The following is a 25,135-nucleotide window of genomic DNA, read 5'->3' as shown; positions in this document are numbered from 1 at the left end:
GACCTGAGAGACCCAAGGAAGGCTAAGATCGATACACTACTTCTATCCCAGTCCTGCTAGAGGTGATCCACAAGTATGATTAATGCCATCTCACTATTACACCTAGGGCAGAACCCCAAAATTAAAATGACCTCCAAAGTTGCAGCTTAATATACTTCCCCAACAGACAAATTGTCCGGTGTTGTTGGATTTAGCGACTGCTTCTAGAGTAGAGAGTTTTTCCCCCCTATGACTAAAATCCTGATTTTGCTCTTCATCCTCTTCCAGCAACATTTTATCATTTAATTTCTAGAAGGCTCTTTGAAAATCACAGCTCTCTGGAATCAAGCCATATAGAATTCTGGGAGTTGAAGTCCACAAGTCTTAAAGTTGCCAAGTTTGGAAACTTCTGCCGTATAGGCACAATGTGATCCAAAGCTGTCACACACTCAATCCAAAGTGGCAATTAAGGCCTCAGTTAAATCACTAATCAGAATCTCAGAAGCAAACTCAAGTTCCCTCTGAAATCCACAAGATTCCATAAAACTGTCCTAAGAATGATGTGGAATTCAAGTGTTGGTTCTTGCTTAAAAGTAGAAGTTCAAGAATGTACCAGCTAGGCAAAGTGAAACATTTAATATATGCATTAAAACCCATGGTGCCTTTTCTCATTTTGAGATGTTTTTGTGTCTTCCTCTTTACAATAACTTATACAAAGTGGAATGTGATGTTTATATGTGCAACAAACACTGCGTGTTTGTATTTTTAACGCTATACTGTCCCATTTAGGAATCAAGGCTTCGGTCGAATTTGTATATATCTTAAAAGATGCTTAGTGATATATATGCACTTTGTAAATAGATTCTGCATTGCATATCAATTGTACAAAGTACAGCTGCAACTATTTATTCTCGCTGCATTGCATGGAAGATATATCCCAGCGTATGTGGCTCCTTGAGATCATTTGTCAACTGCCGATCTAAAATAAAATAAATAAACTAAAATAATTTTTATTTACGTTACTTGATCTCCGTCAATTATTATACTGCAAATGCTAGATCGTTAACTATTTGCATCATTAAATATTATTATTATACTGCAAATGCTAGATCGCTAAGTATTTGCATTCAAGTCCATCTTAAAAGCTGCCGATTTCGGGTGGAAAAACCGGCCTAAACCCAGCACCGCGCGGGCCTGACTCCCTTTACCTCTCTACGGTTCAAGCGGCGTCTCGCTTCAACCAATGAAACGCCTAGGAGGGTTAGAGCGAATCAGCGCCGAGGGAAGGGAGGGTCTGCTCTGCGCGCTAAAGAAGCCGAGTCTCCCTTGTCGCAGCGGGTGGATGACGTCTAATTTTCGCGTCCTCGACATGCTGCGCGTTTCGGGGCTGGGGTGGACTCTGGTCTCCTTGCAAGCGAAGGGCGCCCTGGTGCCGCAGGTGAGACAGGCGCCTGCCTGGAAGCGATGCCGAGCTTGAGCCAGTTTACCTGCAATGGTTCTGCTTGCGGCCTGTTTCCATCCAGGTCACCAAGACTGGAGCAGGTTCCCACGTTTCTTTTTATAGGAGGAGTCTCGCAGGCTCCTCTTTGCCTTTAAAACAAAAGGATTGTCTGCGTGGGAACTTAACGTGGGGCTTTCCTATTTCCGCCTGCGATTCAAATTTCATTTTATTATTTTTAATTTCCAATGGCTATAGTTAAATCTAGAATGAATCTTCTGTTCATCTTTGCATAGAATGGCAGAATATAAATTATAGTTTGGTGTAGTGGTTTTTAAGGCACCAAGTTAGAAAGCGATAGGCTGTGAGTTTTAGTTCCCCCTTGTTTGGGTACAAAGCCAGCTGGATGATTTGGGGCCACTCCGTCCCCCCCACCCAGCTCCAGGGACAATGCAAACCACTTCCGAAAACTCCTACCAAGAAAACCGCAGGAACTTGTTTAGTCAGTCACTCGGAATCAAGGCTGACACGAAGGCACAATAAGTCAATTCAGTGTCTCACTAATGGGGATTAGTTGAAATTGGAAGATCTAATTCATGTCCTCATCTCAAGGGTGGATTTCTTCCATGGGATTTACGTAGGGCTGCCGTTGAGAATTATTTGGAAACTGCAGTCGGTGCAAAATGATCAACAATTTACTGGCAACTAAGAGCTGCTACAGTCACATGACATCAATTCTATGCTGCATTGTCTTATGGGTACAATTCAAAATGTTAGTTTTAACCTGTAAAACCTTGAAGAGCTTGAGTCTCAGGTTTCTCTGGACCATCTTCAAATTGAATCTGCCCACAAATGAAGGAAAATATATGTGTCCTAGGATAATGTTGCAGAATCCAATGTGGGTCAGTCACTGGAACCAGAGGTTTAGTAGAGGAAGAGTAAACCTCTGGTCCTGTTGGCCAACCCAGATTGGATCTTCTGTCTTTCCACTCCTTGTGAACAGCAAGAAAGAGGAGCTGCCTCTCTGCTGGGTTGCAGGCAGTTCTTTTCAACAGTTGCTTTTACTCGAGAAGACTTTCCCTCCAAAAGTGCAAATGGTCCATATCATGTTATTCTTTAGAAAAGTAGTAAAAACTATATTTTTGAAAAGTAGCTTTGGAGGTTGATTTGCTTATCTATAGAATTGGATTGAATTGAATTATTTATTGGCCAAGTGTGATTGGACACACAAGGAATTTGTCTTTGGTGCATATGCTCTCAGTGTATATAAAGAAAAAATAAAATACATTCATCATAAGATACAACACATAGTGATAGTCATAGGTTACTAATAATCAATAAAATCATACTAAGAAAACAAAACAATATAAATTGTAAAGATACAAGCAACACAGTTATAGTCATAAGTGGGAAGAGATAGGTACTGGGAAGGATGAGAAGAGTAATAGTAATACAGTTTTAATAAATAATTTGACAGTGTTGTGGGAATTAGTTTAGCAGAGTGATGGCATGTGGGGGGGGGACTGTCCTTGTGTCTAGTTGTTCTGGTATGCAGTACCCTATAGCGTCTTGAGGGTAGAAGTTGAAACAATTTATATCCAGGATGTGAGGGGTCTGTAGATATTTTCACAGCTCTCTTTTTGACTCTTGCCTTATAAAGGTGCTCAGTGAAAAATACAGGTCCTCAATGCAGTATACAGGTCCTCTACAAGGAAAGGCTAATTAAAGTTGGATGTTTTATAATGGAATTGTGTGCTACAGTTTTTAACTTATGAAATACATTGTGATTTTGTAGGCGTTGTATTTTGTATTGTAAACTTCCTATAGAGTAGTTTATTGCAACTCTACAAACATAATAAAGAATAGAAATTTGTTCCCATACTCCAAGCTTCAGATGGTTGGGAAAAACTGAAGTTTTTTTCCATGCTTCAGAAGACAGTTTGGCACTATGGACTACATTTCTTCAGCATCTGAGAAGAGAGTTGCATCTCTTTTCTGTAGGTTCTCACCAGATCAAAAGACAGCCTTGGCTACAGGTGAATTGGTACCTGCACAGTCTCTTTGGGAATATGCCTCCCCTAACAGAACCTTGTCAAACCTTTTCATTTTATTTGTTGTTTTTCCCCATTCAGCAATGGCATTTGCCTCGTTTCCTTCATCCTGGCATTCCTGTCCTGGCAGCAAAGGAAGCACTGATGAAACTTAGGAAGAAAACTGGCTATTCCTTTGTAAACTGCAAGAAAGCCTTGGAAAAATATGATGATAATATTGAAGAAGTAAGAAAAACTTCTGTGTGTGTATGATATTGTAATCCATATCTTTCATTTTCTCATTCTTTCTCCCTGAACATGCTGCTTCAAAAAAAATTCTTGTCTTAAAATCTGAGGTACAGTTTTGTCTTAAAGCAGCAATCTTGTGCTTGCTGATAAAACAGTAAATCCTACTGACATTAAAGAATTTAGGCTGGAGTAAATATTAATTTTTTACTGACTCTTGTTTCTTCTTACCTTGTGAATTCATGCATACTTTCATAGGCAAACATAATAGAATTCTTTATTGGCCAAGTATGATTGGACACACAAGGAATTTGTCTTTGGTGCATATGCTCTCAGTGTACATAAAAATAAAAGAAATATTCATAAGGTACAACACTTAATGATAGTCAAAAAAGCAATCAAATCATACTAGGAAACAGTCAATATAGATCGTAAGGATACAAGCAACAAAGTTACACTCATACAGTCACAAGTGGGAGGAGATGGGTGATAGGAATGTTGAGAAGCGTAATAGTAATGCAGACTCAGTAGTTTGACAGCATTGAGGGAATTATTTGTTTAGCAGAGTGATGGCTTTCGGGGAAAAACTCCTTGTGTCTAGTTCTGGTGTGCAGTGCTCTATAGCGTCGTTTTGAGGGAAGGAGTTGAAACAGGTTATGTCCGGGATGTGAGGGGTCTGTAAATATTTTCACTGCCCTCTTTTTGACTCGTGCAGTATACAGGTCCTCAACGGAAGGCAGATTGGTAGTAATTGTTTTTTCTGCAGTTCTAATTGTAAAAATCACATTTTTGGTGTTGCCTTTTCTATGCAAACCTTTATACAGTTAAAGAGTAAACAGGAAGGGAAGCGCTCAGATGTGGAACCACCCACTGCTATTCCTGCTACTCTGAAAATCCATACATGGGAAAAAACTGGAATGTGACTGAGGGACTTTTCAGTGATTTTCTTTCTACTTACAAAATATCTTTGCAATAGGGATATGTTCAGAGCTATTCACTTTTGTAGAAGTATAATGGGAAAATATATTTGTTTTTATCTAATATCCCCTCAATTAAACAATGTCCCTGGGGGATATTGGAAGTGGGCATTCTTTGTTTCTTGAACATTATTCCTGCCAATATTTATATATCCCCCAGTGCCCTATTTACATGATCCCTTTAACATGTGTCTGTCTCTAGATCAGAATGGGTGGTAATTCCCTTGTGAGATGTTTGATGGTTTAATTTATCTTGTTTTCTCTGAATTTGCTTCTGGATTATATATCTTTTTCTCTATATATATAGGTAGTCCTCAATTTACGACCACAATTGAGCCCAAAATTTATGTTGCTAAATGAGAAAGTTGTTAAGTGAGTTTTGCCCCATTTTACGACTTTCCTCGCCACATTTGCTAAGTCATTCACTGCAGTGGTTAAATTAATACCGTGGTTTTTAAGTAAATCTGATTTCCCCAGTGACTTTGCTTGTCAGAAGGTTGCAAAAGGTAATCCCACGATCACCAGACGTAAATCTGAATCAGTTGCCAAACTCCTGAATTTTGATCATGTAACCATGGGTCATGCTGCAACGGTCATGTGAAAACAAGTCATAAGTCATAATTTTTTCAACGCCATTGTAACTTTGAACGGTCATTAAACGAACTGTTGTAAGTCGAGGACTACATGTGTATGGGTGAATAGATGGGCGAATGATTAGATTACCTCTCATGCTGGGATTTGTCTTCAAAGGCTGAAATCTGGTTGCATGAACAAGCACAGAAGGAGGGATGGAGCAAAGCGTTGAAACTTCAAGGGCGGAAGACCACGGAAGGTCTAATAGGACTGCTTCATGAGGGGAGCTCAGCCGTAATGGTAGAGGTAAGTCTTTCCTTTGACCTGATGGATGAAGACCTTGTCCAGGCACTGAGGCCAGAAAGTTTACAACGATGGCATGGGGTGGTTGGATGATTTTATCAGGGCCTCAGTGCAGTTTGCTGCTTTAAATGGCTTTATTGAATTGTATTTTTGTGTTGTTCACTGCTTGTCAAACTTAAAATTACTGCTTCCAAAATTCCAAAATGGCCTATTTCAAATTCACAATGGTATAATTTGAATTTGAAAGAGGTCTCTGCACCACTGCTCTCTGACCCCAGGCAGCCGGACTAGTGATCAGGGATAGCGAGAGAGTCAAAGACAAAGAGAGACAAACGTTTGCATTATAGTTTGCTGTAATTCCTAAAAGCCTCTCTGGGTATAGGTTTGGAAGCAAGTGCTCTCCTTAAAAAGCCACTTTAGGGTATAACACTGTAAACATAAATACTTGCTTTTGAGACTGCTGAGGCAATGCAGGAAATATTCCTGGCTTTTCCCAGATTCAAATATCAGGAAATCTAATTTATCTAAAGCATAGGTCAGTTCACTGGTCATAGGTTTTTAAACACATGGTGTGCTTAACTTCCTTGGGTTTTCCCCTTTTATTGTTTTTGTTCAGCAATACTGGCATTGAATAAAATGATATGGTGCTGGGATCCTGCTTTTTTGTAATAGGATGCTGCTCAGAGTCTGTGTCAAAGATAAAGAGATAGCTGCAACGGTTTGGCAACCATTTTCATTTTCTCTTAGTCTTGTGGGGGACAACAGGCAATGGAGCTACTAATAATCCTATTAGCAGCCATTTTACATCCAGTTCTCAATAGACAAGCACAAACCTTACAATGGTGGGACTATCTTTAGAAGTAGATCCAGATAATAACTAACTAGTAGTATTGAACACACAGTAAACAGAGAGCTATTTTGGACATTAAAATAGTATTTATCAATTACTTTGCATGTGCTATGTTTAGCTTTGATTCATTGTAGTTTTAGAATACAGGATATTCTTACAAGGTAAGGAAGAGAGAAGAATGTCAGATTTCTAAAAATTTAGGATCTCACTTTCACTCAGCTTGACTTTGGGAAAGTCTGTGTGTCTAGCTAGCTCTATTTTAACCTCTTTAGTAATATAACTGCTGGTGAGATATTTCTAAGTTAGCCATGCTTTTCTGACAGGTAAACTGTGAGACGGATTTTGTGGCCCAAAATGTTAAATTTCAACAGCTGGTTCAGCAAGTAGCTATTGGAACAATGATTCACCATAAGGAGACCGTAGACCAGTCAAACACGTATGCTAAGGTAAGAATGATATCAACACATGTATGTGGACCTCAGAACTATCTGGTAATTTTGAAGAAATGATACTAATATTTCAAAGCACTGCATTTAAATGTTCTTGTTGGTTGGTTCTTTAGGAGCACCTTCAAACAAAACTTTAGTTGGGCAATTAAAAATGTAGATGTCAAAGGTAGCTTTTTAGGTGGAGGCTGGCCAGTATGGCACATAAGACTTAGTCTAAGAAACTAGTGCATTGCTGATCAGAAACAGGTATGTATTTTGAAATAATAGAAAACAGGTATGTATTCCAAGTGATACTATCCTCAGAAACACCTGCAGAAATGCAATGATTCTTTGGCATTAAGTTCTTCAGAAGAAAAATGCAGTGTTGCAGCAAAATTGCCTCGTGGCCCATGCCTTGCATCTATTAAGTAAATGAATGAAATTTATTTATTTACTATTTCATATATTTCTATATTGTGAGAAAACCTCAAGTAATCTAGGCCATTTCCTTGTTCAGGATCTTTTTAGCCTGAATCCACCATTCTCTGTTTTGTTTTGTTTTTCCCCAGGCTAGAAAATGTTCCATTCTTACGGTGGATAAAACTCTCCAGAAAACATAGGAGCTTTATGCTCCGGGACAGGGATGGCTCAGGTTTTTTTTTTTTTTCATGGCAAGTGGGGTCCATTGTTGACATCTTTTGGTGGGGTGATGGCCGTAGTACATGGGCCAACGATGCAAAATAAACAGAATTTGTATATCAATCGGTCTGGGGTTTTTGTTCTATTTTGGGACGTGGACAGTTTTGTTTTAGTAGTGGTTTTTTTTTCTTTTTGAGTTGTATGGAAAGTAGCTCAAAACACAGATTTCAAGTGCTGCTTACCTTAAAATGCTATAAAACATGCCACCGATTATGACTACTGTCAAAATCCAGCAGTGAAACCAAAGAGAATTCTCATAGGCTACACAACCTTCTGTGTCTGTAGGTTCCTTCCCTTTGCTATAGAAAAAAGTATTGTTGAAATAGGGGAGCTGCAGAGCATTCTTTCTTGGATTCCCAGCGTCGTTTTGCATCTCTTTAGATACCGGTTGCTAAGCATATGCAAGAGAGAAACCGGTGTGATTTTAAAAGATAATTAGTTATAGTATATAAACAAAGCTATAGTGCTCATTTTCCTTGCAGCTTTTTCCTTTTGGGGGCATAATTATACTACATCCCGTGTTTGTGTTACTCTTCTGTAAAACCTACACTATTCAAGCAGTAGCCAGGAAGCATTTTTAGCATCTCTCTGTTGAGAGCACAGGTTTTGCACATGAACCTTCCCGCATAATGCAGCTTTTTGCAGGCAAGGATTCGGCAATGGATCAGGTATCCCGATTCCACAAGTTCCTGCACACAAATCCTGCCTTAATGTTCCTTTGGAAAAAACGCTATGCAGTGAGATGGAGATCAGCACTTGGGCTAAAAATGCAGCCTCAGTCCTGTTGTACGACATAGAAACCTTCCCCTCAAAAAAAACCACCTCAATTGAGGCAGAGGCCCTGCCTGGTACGTATAGGCAGCCCAGCATCACTCTCGATAGTGAAATGCGTAGCATGTACATTTAGTATGCGTCTAGGAAAGGCTCAAGGTCTGCGATGTATAATTTTGGCCTCTTCGCAAGCTTATTTTTGTAATGAGCTTATTTTCTCATTTTTTAAAATAGAGTTAGAAGTTGTCAGGAAAGATACAGAGTTTACGCGCATCATCTGTTCAGTGAAGCTAAAGAATATCTAGCAGCATGTGTCAAAGGCTCTGGAAATTGCCGCCACTTTTGACAGTGGTTAATGACCATCTTGTATTTTTATTGGATGCCCTGTTCCCATCTCCATCAGAAACTGGGCTAGGACGAAGGAGGCTTCCTCAGTAATTCTGTTGCGCGTTGCCTTCCAAGAAAAGAACAGCACCTATAAGTCAATTAGGCCTTTTGTCAAGTGCTTGTCCACCAGTGTTGTTGTACTTATGTGTGTTTTAAATATGTGTTTAAATTTTATTTACTGTTTTTTTTTAATGATTCTACTGTTTAACTTGGTTGTAACCCATCACTACCTTAGCTAGATAGCAGATGGTCTTCTAAAAAAATTAAATACATTTTAACTTAAATAACTTTTAAAAACCAGTAGCTGGCAATTTCTGAAGCTTTCTAGATATGATTTGCTGTAAGAGCACAACAGCCCTATTTCTATTAGTGAGTGGCAAATTGGATGAGTTGGATAAAAGAAAAATACTGCAGGAAAATACTGTAGAAACCCTGCCGAGGCATTAGACTACTGCTTCTTGCTGACAATTTGCTGCTGCTATGGTTGGCACCTTTTTCTTCATTCCATTTTTTATTATTCCAAATTCCTTACCACATCAGAAGGAAAGCAATGCATACAGCCGAGTCGTTAAAAGAAGCTAGTCCCTGGATTTACTTTGCAGGTTTCCATTAAAAATAATTAATTGACACCATGCTTGAATATTTTCTAGCGTTTCTTGAATTCTGATGAGCTTTCTCAACTCAGGACAGGACCAGGCGGATCTTTGCTTACTGACCAACTTGCTCTGGCAATAGGTGAGTGTTTGGTGCCCAGTTAAATAGCCAGCATATGAGCAGAAGGGGGTGGCAGCAATTTTCTGTTTTCATGTACTGTGTTTTACTTTTGAATGGATGGAATTTATGACAGATGATGGAGAGATGTAGTATTCTATTGATTTATATTCTGCCTGTTCTCCCAAGCGCTCAAGGCACGTAATGTAGACTTCTTCTCATTGATTCCTCCACCTACAACATCCCTGGGAGAGAGAGGTTGGATTGAGAAAGAGTAACTGGCCTAAAGAGACCCAGTCCAGTCTCCGCCATTTGTGGGACATCCAACTCTTAAGCTACTATCGTAATTTTAAAGGGAAATATTCAAATGTTCCATCTTACTCACATTGTTGCTTTGCCACCTGTTGGTGAGCCCTGAAACGGTCTCTGCACCTTTATTGGCAAATGCTGTCCTCTCTGCTGCTGCTTCTCCTCCCCTTTTTAATTTTTTGTTCTCTTTTCTTTTAAAGGGAAGCTAGGTGAGAACATGATTGCTAAGAGGGCAGCCTGCATATCGGTGCCTGAGGATTTCTTCATTGGCTCTTACGTACACGGGTCGCCCTCCGAAAGCAGCTCGTTGCTTTCTAACATGTTATTTGGCAAATACGGTGCCCTGGTGATCTGCAGTTCCTCGGAGGAAGACCCGAAGTCTGACATTGCAGAACTGAGCAGAAGGCTGGCCCAGCATGTGGTTGGGATGGCCCCTCTCTCTGTGGGCTCTCCGGAAGACGAACCCGGAGATGAATCTGAAACAAAGATGCTTGCCCAGCCATACGTTATGGAGCCAACTATTTCCTTGGGACAATACCTTCAGCCGACTGGTATGTCTGTGTTGGATTTTGTGAGGTTCGAATGTGGAGAAGATCCAGAGTTGTCCGAATCAAGCTAGGCACAAGATTGGTTTGTCAGACTGGGAACGTCAGACTAGCTTGGGCTTGGGAGCGATTCACAGAAGGAGCTGGTAATGGTAATGCCAGTAATGCTACGTCTAAAGCCAAGAATGAAGAACATTGGATGCCTTTCGAAAACGCAGAAAAGGCTTTGGTAGAATGTAAACAACAAAATATAGCAAACAGATGTTAATGTGACAAATAAAGTACGAGTCCCTTCCGGGATTGTAATGGTAAATTTATGAGGCCTGTGGCTCTGATTCAAGCCTCTGTCATATTGTTTCCATTAGCCTTCTGAAATGTGACAAATCTGTCTTTATTTTCTGTAAGTGAAATCAGTAGGATTCTTTGAAACTTACTGTCAGCAAACGGCATGTCCCTTTTTGCATACCTTTAAAGCTTTTAACCAGAAGGAATAGAATATTTATTTTGCTGAGTAGTTAATAACTCTTGTTATTCTGATTAACAAAGCGTCTTTAGGAAGAAGCAGTAAAATAAATACGGTAAAGGATTCATGAGGGGGAAGGAAGGGGTGGATTTTTCCAAATGCCAGTGACAAGTTGAGGCTGGGACTGACAGGCATCCGGAAGACACCAAACGAGAGAGAATTGTCTGTGATGTAAGTGGCTGAATCATGAAGGACAGAAATTCCCCATACCCCTTGGAAACTTCCTACAGCCCCTTCTCAGAAGAGCATAGGAACAACTATCCTCAGTTGTAGTGTGTTAACAATGAAGACTAGAATAGCAACAGCAATAGCACTTAGACTTATATACTGCTTCACAGTGCTTGACAGCCCTCTCTAAGCAGTTTACAGAGTCAGCATATGGCCTCCAACAATCTGGGTCCTCATTTTACTGACCTTGGAAGGATGGAAATGGCCGTCTTCACATGGGCCTGATGTGTAGGGGCCCCACACTAATCTCTTAAGTGTTAGCCCTTCAATGCACCTTGTATCGTATAAATACAGCAACATATTTATTATATTCTACTGCATTTTTTATTAATACTAACATGCAAATATATATGTTTACTTTTATTTTTATTCCTGTGAGTAGTTGTCACGGGCCCCAGTATACTGCTTTGCCCGGGGCTCACAATGCTGTTAAGACGGCCCTGGTTGGAAGGTTGAGTCAACCGTGAGCTGGTCAAGATCGAACTCCTAACAGTGGGCTCTAATTAGCCTGCAATATTGTATTCTACCCACCATGGCTCCTAACCAGCATAGTCATTGGGAATCACGGGAGTTGTAATCCAAGAATGCCTCAAAGGTCTCCCTTTCACGGTTCCAATATTCCTTGAAAATAGATAAAGGTCAGAGCAAATAAGGTACTATTCACATATTTAATGATGATCATCTAACAATACATGTTTCAAAGCAGTAGCCCTGCCAAAAAGCTTGGATTTCCATGGGGTCAACCCAGTTGCTATTTATAGGGTAGATATTTGCCCAAAGCACAGCACCAATTACTAGTGGATCTGCCGAGTTTCAGCAGTTCAATTTACTTCACAAGCAGTGAGTTTTCCGCTAATGGAGGCTCTAACAAGAGAGTGGGTAGTCAATGACAGCGAGGAGAATAAACTTCCTGGAGAGCGGCAGCCCTTAATAGATTAAAACAACTTTCTGAATGTAGCTAGGCCCAATATGGATAATGCTCTTAAAAGAAAGACAGCTCCTGAAGAAAGCTGCTTCGGGACTTGGCTCCTCCAACACACGAGAAACCCAAGAAGGATGGTTCCTTTTTTGAGTTTGAGAAATGCCATATTTTCTTTTTTTCTCAGAAAAGACCCCTTTCTTTTTTCATATGAAGTTGCTTCCAAGTAGGGAGGGCAGCGAACTTTTCCTGGGGGATTCCAAAGACTTTCATAAAATCATCATCTGACAGGAAATTCTATGGATCGGGGAAAAACAAGATATGAGTAAGAAGGATGAGGCTGGAGCAGAGTGTAGAAACAATGGGATTTCTCCCAGTTCTGTTAAAATTAGCTTTACAGATCCCACCAGACTCAATTAATCATGCTAATTGCTTTTAAGAGATTTATTTTGATTACAGAAAGAAACCACACTGGATAGTCTATCCTACTGAAACGTAAAGGCTTACCACACTGAACATTATGCACTGAAAAACATAACTTGATGCTGTCATGAGAAACCTTTGGCAAACAACTAAAAAAAATCGATTGAGGTAATGATAAAGGAATTAGCACATGCTGTCCCAGTTATTTAACTGCAGGCTGACTATATAACAGGGAAAAAAAATAAGCTTTCAATGAGAGAATTAGGGCTAGAATCCTTCCTGATATACTAATTTGCCGGCGTATAAGACGACCCGGCGTATAAGACGACCCCCACCACCACCACCGGAAACGCCCTCCAGAAATCCCGGGGCTGCAGCGGCAGGGCAGAGTGCCAGGGGCCGTGGGAAGAGCAGGAAGGCTGCAGCCTCGGGCGGAGCGAGGCGAGCGGGATGAAGCGGAAGCGACGCAGGGGATCCAGGAAGCCAGAGGCGCCTTCGCTGCGTCCAACAAGCATCCGAAAGCCGGCAGTGGATATACCGGCGTATAAGACGACCCCCACTTGGAGGCATGTTTTTCGGGGCAAAAAGTCGTCTTATACGCCGGCAAATACGGTACTAATTTTGTAGATGAATGAGATCTGGGGAGATATACGTGGCGGTGAGTTGCGATTCAAGCTTCTGAAATCCCTATTTGTGGGGTGTGTGTGCATGTGTTTTAAGTCCAGGTTTATCTCTTAATCCGCCGTTTATGACTTCAGAAGCCTGGCCTGGCTGTTTATATGGATATTGAATTTTTATGTTTTATATTGTAATTTTTTTTAATTATATAAAAAAAGAAAGAGAGAAGCCAGGCATATTACCAGGTATAACCCAAAATATTTGGAGCTGACTTGTACAGCCACGAGAATTGGGAATATACTACCTGCAAGTCCAAAATGGTAAATCCTGCCCCTCAGTTCTAAAACAACTCATTTAAGGCAGGGGTCCCCAACCACCGAGCCGCGGACCGGTACTGGGCCGTGGAACATTTCCTACCGGGCCGCCAGTTTGCTGGGCGCCGCCATCTTGTTTGACGAGAAAGTGCTTCCTGGTGAGCTTTTCCGGTTGGAAAGCGGCGTTTGGGTCCCGAAGGAATCCTCGCGCCTTAGTTTCATCGAAGGGGGGGGGGCTTCGAACAAAACTAAGGCACGAGGATTCTTTCAGCACCCAAGGCAAGGTGAGCCGAGCGACCATCCCGAAGCCGTCCCGAAGCGAAGCCCATCGACAAAGGTACAAAGGAGGAATTGAAGGTGGCGGGGAGAAGCGTGGGACGGCTGGCTGGCCGGTCGCTCGGCTCGCCTTGCCTTGTCATGCGTGCTGATGCCGGTACCGGGCCGCGGATCATTTTGTGATGCCGGTACCAGGCCGTGGCACAAAAAAGGTTGGGGGCCACTGATTTAAGGGATGTCTTTATAGAATCTTTGAGGCTAAGTCTGGTTACGTTTCTCAGCCCGTGGCAAATGCTCGATAGGACTCACCTCCTTTTTAGCAGGATCCACATCTTTGGGCAAGTCCTCCGGGCTGGAAAGCAGAACTTCAAGAGGATAGATTGCACTCTTGCTGCTGCTCAGGGTCTCAAGTCCGTCATCCTAAATAGAGCACAGCAGATTCTTAAAAGCTTGCTGAACATTTTATCTCCTGGACCAGCCTTCTGGTATCCTCAAAACAAGTGGAACGAAAACTCCCAGGGTTCCCTGCTAGAATGGTTTCCCAAAACATCTGGAGGTTATTGGCAGGACATTCGATAGCAGGGAGAAAATATTATTGGGGTTATTGGCAGGACATTCGATAGCAGGGAGAAGATATTATTGGGGTTATTGGCAGGACATTCGATAGCAGGGAGAAGACATTATGTGGCCTCTCCAGATGCAGCCCTAGATAACAATAAATGATCAGTGATGCTGGACATTGTAGCTAAAGTTTATGGAAGGTCACGGGTTCCCCATCCCTCTTCTAGCCTAATGTTTGCTTATCCTATTGCAAAGATTTAGTCACATCTCATCGTTAAATACCAAATGGCTTAATTTAAAGAGTAAGAATCACTTTTTCTACCACGTGTTGTTCTCACTGTTTTAGGTGTGCAGTGTTTTCTCCTGCTGATTCTCTGCTTTGGGGACAAGTTGTGCCTGACGCAGAGATTAAGCAGAGCAGCTGGTCCCCAGTAAAGGGGTTAGGGAGGAAAAGTAACAATGAACTGTGTAGGATGTTGTGGAAACCCTTCCCTGAAAATAGATCCTTTGGTCTTAACAGGAGCTTTACGTTATTCTATCACTGCCGCCATCTTTCAGCAGCACACAAGCTCTGAAATAACTTTTGCACAGGCAATTCAAAAACATGTCATCAATCCAAAGCCACCTTTAACCGAGGAAGCTAAGAGGAGGAGATGAATAGAGGAAGACAAACAAAAGTGCACCAGCACGAGCCCAGTGTGCTACACTGGTTTATAAGGCTGCAGGATGGAGTATGTAATGGAACCAGAGCTCATAAGCAAATCATGTTTTCAGTTTCCAACATTTCCTGTTTGAAGGATCTTAGGAAGCAGCTTCTGAGAAAGCCTCTCTATCCGAGGCCATGGAGAGCTACTATAGAAAATACAGGAAATGTATCACCTTGGATCACATGTGTTCCTTTGGTGTTATTACTGAATTTTAATGTCTAGTATATTCCCATAATGCCTGGTATCTTTTGGGCACCAGGTTTTAGCAACATCTGAAGGATCACTACATCTCCACCTCTGGGCTCATAGGATCAGTGACTGGATATGGCTGAAATACCGCAGTTTCCCATTTCTCTTCCAGCCAACTGCTTAACCATGGGCCGTGGTTCTCCCAGTTATAAGCAAACTGACTTACAGCTGCGATTCTGATAACGTCATTGGCATCTCTCAGTTCCTTCTTCAGCTGCTCGTACGTCTTCCCTTCCTACAAAAAACACAAAACCCCATCATTTAGAGCAGGTGTTCAACCTTGGCAACTTTAAGACTTGTGAACTTCAACTCCCAGAATTCCTCAGCCAGCTTTGCTGGCTGAGGAATTCTGGGAGTTGAAGTTCACAAGTCTTAAAGTTGCCAAGGTTGGACACCCCTGATTTAGAGAATGATTTCACCATTAAATATGAATGCTGGGAACTGAATCTGTGATGTACGCATGGAGGAGAGTCACTCTCAACTGTAAAACTGGGAAGCTGAGAAAATCTGTCCACCAATTTGCACTATACACTGGTCACACCACACCGGTTCCTTTATATGCCCTTCCTCCCATTAAAAAGAATGGGAAGGAGGAACTTCTGCCCTGGCAGTCCCTTATTATAAGAGTATTGTACTGGAATGTTAAGAAGAAGTATATTAACCCTTGGAATGTTCAATATAGCTATCAAATGTTGTATTTGGTTGTGGATTAAATTCTCTTTCAACATTAAACGGAGAAATTCTATATTCACCTAACAAAATTTGGACCTACAGGTAGCTTCTAATACTAATAATACTTTGCGGGAGATGTGCAGTTCTTAAATATGATAAATGAATAGATAAATAAATATTTGTAGCACTAAATATCCAAATACACAAAATATGTGTTTTATCCATTTTAAAAAGTCATATGCTGATGGCTTCAAATCAAATATTCCTGTTGTGGTCTGCTGGCGGCTTGCGGAGCTGGCAGCAGAGTTGGACAGTGGGGAGGAATATGGGCCAGTCCTGGAGTCTGGGGAAGGTTCAGATGAGGGATCTGCATCTGACACAGAGATGGGGCCAGGGCCATCTGAGAGTCATGTGCGGACTCTGGAGCCTCCAGAATCTGACATCAGCGAGGCTGAGGAACAGGGGGAGCGTATTCCCAGTGCGCACTTGCGCAGAGTTGCCAGAAGGCAAGAACAGTTAAGACAAAAGGGGCGACTTGGGAGTAAGGCTTGGAGGTGATTGCCCCTCCCATAAGCATAAAGGAGGAAGAAAGGGACATGAGCCTTTGCAGGAAGCAACTTTGTTCATCCTGGTTGGTTTAAAATCTGAAGCTTTGTGTTGACTTTGTGTTCCGTTTGGCCTTGTACAGCTAATTGGCAATTTAATCGTTGGCAGCATTTCAAGGGAGATAAAGGTGGATGCTTATCAGCCTTATCCCGAAAGACTGTGGCAAACTTCTGTTGGACTATTCATAAACTGTTTGGGACTCATTATGGGCTGTGAATGCATATAAATCACAGACGTCGGAATAAAAAAAAAATGGTTTTGGGGAACAGCGTGTGATTGTTACTGTCTCAGGAAGCCTTGGTCAGAACAATTCCAAGGCTGAGGTCATAATCCTCAGAAAATAAGAAACTATGTGTTTTAGATATACTGTAGTTTTCACTTACGCTCCATTTGTTAGGATCCCAAGCCAGGAACCAGCCAGTGAAGTTGGGCGGTTCAAAACCTTGCTTAATCACTAGGATGGGAGTATCAACCTCCCGCCCACTAGGGTGGGTTTGCAGATATGCCTGAGCAGTTGCCAGTGCCTCTTTCTTCTCAACTTCATTGGCTTCTTTGCCAACCCACATGAACACCTGAGGAGGGTGAAAGGGGAGAAGACGAGCAGCAGTTTTCAGGTAACTTGAGCAAAAGACGAAACTTTTAGATTGGAAATGGTAAAAGTTAGAAACTCTTCCGCTGAAACAAGACTCTAACTAGACGTGAGTTTTAAAATCTGTTGAGTTTTACGACTAGTGCTGTAGGAAGAGTTTACAGTAGTCTATTGTAGTAAAAAAAAATAGAAGAATCTGGTAACATCTCTTCTAACTAACACATTTTATTAAAAGGCACAAAAGGGAGCACACTTCAGCAAATGTGGATACACTAACAGCATTTAAATTAGGAAGTGGTGAGGTTGGTGATATAAACATATGAGACCAATTCCTAGCATTGTATCAATTACCAATTGTGTTAAAATCCCATTGTATTTGTTGAAACATTGAAATAAATCTCTAAGTGACCCTTTGGATAAATAGCACAATTGAGTGAGAGTTTGCTGAACCCACACACATAAAATGAATTCAGGCTATTTTTTCCCTCCCTTCTTCACCTCATTCCCATTTAAGTCCCACATCTATCTAGCTACCCCATGTTGAGATTGCAGGAAAATCTGAAGGGGCCACAAGTTTCCTCATTCCCAGTCAATAAAAATACTTTCCCCAAGTTTAATATTTTTCCAGTCAGTTGTTCAAATTTAGCTGAAGGGCCATCAGTTTTGAACTCTCGTGAAAGGATATGTTGGCCTTCTCTTAAACCTAGGGAGCAGGGCCATATCATAATTCAAATTCATTTCCAAAGAAACTGTTCTAGAATGTGGAGATACAAGCCTAGCACAATTCTTTGAAACATTTTTTCCTTTTCTGAATCATTCATTCATTCCCTGACAGAGGTAGCATTCAGCAGGTTCTGACCAGTTCTGAAGAACCAGTAGCAGAAATTTTGAGTAGTTCGGAGAACCAGCAAATACCACCTCTGACTGGCCCCGCCCCTCATCTTTTCTCTGCCTCCTGCATCCCAGCTGATCGGCTGGGTCTTCTTTTGTTGCCCTGCCCAGGAGAACGGAGCTGGAAAGCAGGTTAGTGGGGTGGGGAATGGGGAATTTACAGTATCCTTCCCCTGTCATGCCCGCCAAGCCACGCCCACCAAGCCATGCCCACAGAACTGGTAGTAAAAAAAAATTGAATCCCATCACTGTTCCCTGAAGTGAGATGGGTGGCATATACATTTAATAAATAAATAAAAATAAAATTATGTGGCAGATGCTGACGGCCACTATAAGGAAAGATATGGAGGCTTTAAAGAATCACAAGCAGGGACTATCTTTGCCCTACTGCTTGCTTCAAAACCTAGTTTGCATTGACTGTACAGAAATTTCCATACGATGTCAGACTGCAGGTAGTCCTGGACTTACGATCACAATTCAGCCCAAAATGTCTGTTGCTAAGCGAGACCGTTGTTAAGTGAGTTTTACCCCATTTTTACGACCTTCCTTGCCACAGTTGTGAAGTGACTCACTATAGTTGTTAAATTAGTCACACGGTTGTTAAGCGAACCTGGCTTCCGCATTGACTTTGCTGGTCAGAAGGTCACAAAAGGAGATCACGCAACCCTGGGACATTGCAACCATCACAAATGCGAGTCAGTGGCCAAATGTTGTGTATTGACAATCAACATTTGATTGATTGATTGATTGAAATTTTGATCATGTGACCATGGGGATGCTACAACGGTTGTTAGTGTGAAAACTGCTCATAAGTCACTTTTATCAGTGCCGTTGTAACTTTGAATGGTCACTAAATGAACAGTTTTAAGTCAAATATAGGAGCTTCACCTTTCTTCCTAGAGTCTACCAGCTGCTCTTGTACAACTTTAGAAGCACAGAAATACAGTGACAGCTATACCCTGCCCTAAACAGTTATGAATATATTAACCCAGTTATCTAGAAGTTCAATGTGGTATGGCTATTTTCATTCTATATCCTATTTGTCCTTCATGAAGCCTATGTCAGAAAAGCTATTTTTGTTATCTTAGAAGCTTAACATTTTGAGCATGAGGTTGATTCTGGGTCAGGCTAACCCACCTCCCTTTCCATCCCTTTCTAAATATCTGGCATTTGAGAACTGTCCTTAACATAAATATTCATTAAAGGCTTAATCCTCCAAGATTTTGTGAGTTCCCTCAAGTCCATCCAAGCCAGTAGCCATCAATATATCTTCTGACATGACATTTTAGTGAAACAGAGGTACATTACAAAGCTCCTTGCATTTAGCTTCAATGGAGTGAAGCACGTTGCATGCTCTAGATCGGGGCCTTCAACCTTGGCCACTTTAAGACTTGTGGACTTCAATTCCCAGAGTTCCTCAGCCAAGCTGGCTGAGGAACTCTGAGAGTTGAAGTCCACAAGTCTTAAAGTGGCCAAGGTTGGAGACCCCTACTCTAGATGGGAATATTTGAACATTGGAGTTCGTAGTTTTGTTTTTCTGCTTTTAGCTAAATTTTCACCTCAACTGCTAAATTATTTATGTATCCATGTATCTATCTTATACCTATCATCTATCTTAGAATATAACTCAACTGTCCAATGCTAAAGGGAACTAAAGTGTCCAAAACTGCCTTTAACTTTCTAATCAGCAAGATTAAAACATGGAGGTATCGGAGATATGAACTACAGCACATCTTTAAAAAAATGATAGAGGTTGAACATAAGGAGGTTCTCCTGCTCCCTAATATCACCTGGTCCCAAGTATCCAGCAGCATAACATCACTTTCACTCAGATCATCTTGAGTAAAGTCAGTTATCTCAATGACCACAAAACGTCCAGTTTTGTTGGAGCATTCAAAAAGCCGTGGAGGGTGAGCAGGAATCTCTTGCTGCAGTCTGCAAGACAAAGATGGATTAGATGATCTAGATCCTTCAAGGTGGCCAACCACTGAGGTTGCTAAACTGTCCCTGCAGATCCAGCCAATTCTGCAAAATAAATAAATAAATAACCTTGGAAACATCCTCAACAACATCTAGAGAGCCACAAATCCTCCCCCTGTCAGCGTTCCAACTAACCAAGTCCAAACCAATAAACTCTGAGACAAACCATTCCTCAAAGTTCCATTTTATTAGAGTTATCATCTTGGCACATCTGGGAAAACCCGAATCTGAGAGTTCCAGGTTTTCCCTTCCCAAAAGAGAAATCAAAGATCCATCCCTTGCACCCATCAGTCCATCACATGGCCCAATCAAATCCTCATCCCAACTGGAGACATCCACCCCCAGTCACTCCCTTCCAGGTGCAGGGTGACATGTCCTTTTCTCCTCCAGGTGCAGGGTGACATGTCCTTGACTCTCTGAGAAAGAATGTTGTTGTGTCCAGTCTTCTACCCCACTATGAAATCCCCGCTCCCAAGTTCCCAAGCACTGAATGTGGCAACCTCGAAGCTTCCAAGGAAAAAATGGCTTCCAAGGCTGACACCCCACTTGCTCTAGGTCTCACTTACACAGGCTCCAAAATTGTATGGATGGAGGCTGGATGACAAAGCCTCAGATCAGCTGACTCTTTCTCTGACCTCTTTATTTATATTAGTTTGTATCTAGCAGAAATCTCTCATGGATGGAATAGTTTACCGCATCTGGGGGAAGCTTTTCACCTAGTGAAGCTTTTCTGCTTTCCTTGCAGTCTCAGAGTCCCTCAGAAATCTACTCTGGGTGGTCCTTCTTTTTTTTTAGTTAGAGGATTTTTTTGAGTAGAACTCTAGCGGGAAGATCCTGCCAATGGAATAATTTTTAAAAGTTCTTAATTCAGCTGTACTTTTTACATTTCATCACTTAGTTCTTGCTTGTCTTTTACCATTTATCTTTCAAAAGTGCTACCGAATCCTTAAAATCAATGTGTCAGGTTTCCAGTAAAATATACTTAAATATTTGAGTCAGTGCACAAATACACAAATTCAGACGCAAACATTTAACTCAAAAAATTATGCAGCAATAACTAGTAGCTATAGAAATAATTTCAGGCTTATGAGTTAAAGACCCTATAAAATTTTAAAAAACGGCCTCTTTGGAAGATTTCACACCAGATTTCACACTTAGTGAACATTCTGAAGAAGGCCAAAATATTAATGATTGTGATAAAAGTCACTAGAGTGTTTCAGTGGCCTAGAGGTGGAGCTCTTGCCTCACAATGAGGAGGCTGTGAGTTCGACCCTAGATAGCAGCAGATATTTTTCTCTCTGGGCACAACGTGAAAATATCTGCTGCGAACTCTGCATTGGTGACAGGAAGGGCATCCGGCCAGTAAACACTCAGCTCCATACAGTTGCCCTGATTCTACCCCAATGCAAGGGATTATGGGGTCATTAAAAGAGGGGAAAAAAATAGAAGTCATTACTTTTTATCACTTGAATAAGGGGCTTTGCCTCCGAGCAGCTCCCAAAATTCAACTGGTTCTTGTCCCTCAGCCACAGTCTCTTGAAGTCCGTCACAGATAATATCAGCCAGCTCCTTAGCCATTTCTCGTTCGTCTCCACTAGAACCCTGCCATGAAAACCACAGAAGTGTGGGGGGTGGGGAGAGAAGTAGAGCCATTGAATAGAAATACTACCCAGTTTCATCTCCTCTCAAACTTTCTAAAATAAAAATCAATGAATTCTCCCTCTTCCCTAAAAACCTAGATTCTGCATGCCAAATAATCATTTTATGTTCATTGTGCATGTACGAAAGCACACTTTTCCTTCTGATGTAAAATCTATATATATAAAAGCAAAATACCACTCACGCAAAATCTCTAAAATCTCCAGAACCTTTTAAAGCCTAACAAACTTGAAATTTGGCATGTATGTTCCTCTTAGCTTCTAGGTGCTCGCTAAGAAAAGATTTTTCGAAATGACCATCAGAGCATTGGTACTTCGTATATTATTATTAACACACTCTGAGGCTAAGGAGTTCTACTCCCCCTCCCCACCTGAAAAGAAATCTGTTCCAAATGCAAAACAGAAGCAGAGGAGAGGAGTTTCGGTTTCAGTTTTAGTTTCACAGCACCAAGCAGCTTTAGTACAGAACAGTTGAGCTAAGCCACGCCCAGGCTCCTTGTTGTCTCCTTCTTGCTCACACAGCAAATACTATTTCAGTTTCCAAACAGCCCTGAACTCTCTCACACACTGACAGGATGCTAGCCAGATGGATGCTGGTAGGCAGAGGCAGAATTTTTTCCCTTTATTCTCCCCCCAAAAAACTAAACCCAACCACATGTTTCATAGCAAAGCACTGGTATCGAGCTAGTAGCAACATAAAGGCCATAATGTCATAATGACTTGGAAGTTAATGGAAGGCTAATGTAGAAATTCTCTCCAACTCCTAAACCTCTTGGTCTCACCTTGCCATACCATAGGTAATGGTGTCCCTGTGTCTTAAGCAAGAAGACATCATTGGAATTGAGAGATGCAGCAGAAGCTGGCACTTCCACTGCTTTTCTGTTGAAAGTCTCTATTCCACGGATCTGGAAGAGCCTCACCGGGGGTTCCAATTCATTTCTGTCTTTCCTGGATGTCCCGCCCTGCAGAGAATGGGACAAAAAGGCAGAACAAACCAACTTTGCTGCAAACCAATTCCCTGATGCAAAAGGCACCCTCCAGTTGTTTTTTGACCAACTCCCATCAGCACAGCTGATGGCAAAGGATTCTGGGAGTTGTAGGCTGAAACATCTGAAAGACACCATGTAATTTAGACTTTTGTTACCAGGATGATCTGAAGTTTTGTTCAGGTTAAAACTGGCTGAGTAATTTTCATTCATCATACAATCACTGGAAGACTTGAAGGACCAGGTTAGGTTATTCTAGAGAAAATCTGAGTAGTAACTAAGGATCAACATTGACTTGATGGCACACAATCAATTAAAATTTAATAAAAAAATATTTCAAGATGGAACAATATTATGACTGTCAAAAATTTTCTGTGATGACTTATTTTCCAATGTCATTGGAATTATGCAACATTGTCACCATATATGGAAGAAAGGACTAATCTGTTTATTGTATTCCCAACATTTCAGGGAAACAGAGCTGCTAATTTTAACAACTGTAACTGGAATAACTATATCAATAGTAAGATATCTTAAATTTTATAATTTTAATACTTTTTCTGTTTCCACTGCTCCGCCTCTATTAGCATATTCAACTTTTGCATCCATTTAATCATATTATATTTGAGTTGTTCAGATTCTGAGACACATTTTATTATATTTCACTGTGCCTAACAAATGTTGAGTATTATGAATTGTAAGATTTTTCAGATTCTCAAAATTCCCTTTTGTTTTCCTAATTCTTTTGTTTATTTGAAGGTATTGAAAGCAGTGAAGTGTGGGAATGGACTGGGTGGCAAAAGAGTAAAAAAAAATTTTTTTTTTTTAATGCTGTCCTGTTCATAATAAAATCTTTTAATCTGAACAAATCATTGCCTTTCTACTTCTTTAGTATCTTCCTCAACATAAACATTCATAGGCAAGAATGGGAAACACTGAGTTTGTTGCTTTCCTGTATTTGTCTCAGGCATTCAATAAGTTATTTAATAACAGAATAACAGAGTTCAGAGGGTCCTTGGAGGTCTTCTAGTCCAACCCCTACTATTTCAGACAAATGGCTGTCCCATCTTTTCTTAAAAACCTCTGGTGTTGGAGCACCCACAACTTCTAAAGGCAAGCCATTCCACTGATTAATTGTTCTCACTGTCAGGAAATTTCGCCTTGGTTCTAGGCTTGTTCTCTCCTTGATTAATTTCCATCCTTTGCTTCTTGTCCTGCCATATGTGAAAATCTTGAAAATAACTTATTTCTGTTTGTGTCAACCCAGATGTATTTATGCAACCTCTTTGGAAAACCTGCCTCTCCTGCAAGTCATGACAGAACGAAAAAGACACAAGACTCATTCTGGAACGCATGTATTCATAACTATGTTTTTACTTATACCTATTTATCTTGTAAGCAATTGTCAAATACAATACAATAAATAAATAAATAAAGCTGAGGCCTAAGCAGAGGTTTTTACCCAGACATTTCCCCCAATAATTGTTTTACAAGAAACAAGTGTTGCTATCTCTCAATCTCATTTGAAGCCTGAATGTCAGGGGCACCTAACCTGAGGGTAACTATGCCATTTCTTTTATACTGAATAGGGTTTTTTTCACTGTTTCTGTCCAGGAGCAAAACAGAATCAAAAAGCAAAAAGCTCATTATCCATAAAATGTCATCCGGTATTTCTCTCATGATCATTTTCAGAGAAGCCTCATGCTACCTAAAATTGCAGATTTTATTTGACATGGGGTTGGATTTGTTTTTATTTATTTGTTTGTCTTGTTGTTTTTCCTCCCGCAGGAAGAAAACTGAATCAAAATGAAAATTGAAGAATCCCACTGTCCATTAAAACTTACTCTGAACCTAGCAGTCACAATTGTTTTGAGTTCAGACTTTAAGGAAACTTAACTCTAAGGACAGATTTTCCACCTCAGAATGTTTTTCCCTGCAGAAAAAGTGAGATAAAATGGAAACAGATGAGGCCCACTATATTTAAAAAGGCACCCCACCCTAGTTGTCAAAAAGTTATTTTCAGTCAGGACTTCAAAGACTTCTAGTCCTAACTATAAATTCACAGTTTCCTCAGGGTGGCTGTTTCCATAGGTTTTCCAATTGAACCAAAATAGAAAGGTACGGCTTCCAATTATCAATATTATGGCACCCTGAATTTGACTGTGACACTTGTTTGATTCTAGACTCAAGAAAGTCTAACCTAAGGGCTGATTTTCCTCTCATTATCAGTTTCTAGACATAGAATAATAGAGTTGGAAGGGACCTTGGAGATCATCTAGTCCAGCTGCCTGCTCAAGCAGGAGACACCATTTCAGGCAAATGGCTGTCCAGTCTCTTCTTGAAAGCCTTCAGTGATGGAGCACCCACAATTTCTGAAGGCAAGCCATTCCACTGGTTGATTGTTCGTACTGCTAGGAAATTTCTCCTTAGTTCTAGGTTGCTTCTCTCCTTGATTAATTTCCATCCATCGTTTCCTGTTTTGACTTCTGGTGTTTTGGAAAATAGGTTGACCTATTCTTTGTATATTCTTTGTAAAAGCCCCTCAAATATTGGAACACTGCTCCCCTAGTTATTTTCAAAGACAGGACATACCCAGTTCCTGCAATCATGTTTATGATTTCCCCCGAATCATTTTTATTGCTCTTCTCTTCACTCTTTCAAAAATCTCAACATCTTTTTTTATATTGCA

The 25,135-nt window shown here is 40.9% G+C and overlaps 2 protein-coding genes across 2 annotated transcripts in view; one reads left to right on the top strand and one right to left on the bottom strand.

The window, feature by feature from the left end:
* The first annotated feature begins 1,270 nt into the window (after window positions 1-1,270).
* Window positions 1,271-10,563, top strand: TSFM (Ts translation elongation factor, mitochondrial). The gene is made up of 6 exons (XM_026677332.2): window positions 1,271-1,417; window positions 3,550-3,693; window positions 5,421-5,549; window positions 6,720-6,842; window positions 9,332-9,416; window positions 9,902-10,563. The coding sequence occupies exons 1-6, from the start codon at window positions 1,322-1,324 to the stop codon at window positions 10,318-10,320; spliced, it is 996 nt and encodes a 331-aa protein (XP_026533117.2). The 5' UTR covers window positions 1,271-1,321; the 3' UTR covers window positions 10,321-10,563.
* Window positions 10,564-11,651: 1,088 nt separating this feature from the next.
* Window positions 11,652-25,135, bottom strand: part of AVIL (advillin) — a 48,443-nt gene continuing 34,959 nt past the window's right edge. Inside the window, exons 14-20 of the mRNA XM_026677384.2 lie at window positions 22,243-22,422; window positions 21,259-21,404; window positions 19,613-19,757; window positions 16,726-16,914; window positions 15,231-15,299; window positions 13,857-13,967; window positions 11,652-12,213 (exon numbers count right to left, since the gene is read on the bottom strand). Of these exons, the coding sequence (XP_026533169.2) occupies window positions 12,100-12,213; window positions 13,857-13,967; window positions 15,231-15,299; window positions 16,726-16,914; window positions 19,613-19,757; window positions 21,259-21,404; window positions 22,243-22,422 (954 nt within the window). The 3' untranslated portion in view covers window positions 11,652-12,099. The remainder of the gene's footprint in view (window positions 12,214-13,856; window positions 13,968-15,230; window positions 15,300-16,725; window positions 16,915-19,612; window positions 19,758-21,258; window positions 21,405-22,242; window positions 22,423-25,135) is intronic.

This window comes from Notechis scutatus, chromosome 2 (assembly GCF_049901735.1).
Source record: "Notechis scutatus isolate UNSWTSFEM ecotype Mainland chromosome 2, rNotScu1.2, whole genome shotgun sequence".
NCBI lineage: Eukaryota > Metazoa > Chordata > Lepidosauria > Squamata > Elapidae > Notechis > Notechis scutatus.
The sequence above is the reverse complement of the archived record's forward strand: the minus strand, read 5'-3'. Positions and strand labels throughout refer to the sequence as shown.

Excerpts from the sequence above, each read along its gene's own strand:
- TSFM (XM_026677332.2), top strand. The coding sequence starts at position 1,322 with ATGACGTCTAATTTTCGCGTCCTCGACATGCTGCGCGTTTCGGGGCTG. Across the intron at positions 1,418-3,549 it reads AGGGCGCCCTGGTGCCGCAG|CAATGGCATTTGCCTCGTTT; the intron begins GTGAGACAGGCG and ends TTCCCCATTCAG. Across the intron at positions 3,694-5,420 it reads ATGATGATAATATTGAAGAA|GCTGAAATCTGGTTGCATGA; the intron begins GTAAGAAAAACT and ends TTGTCTTCAAAG.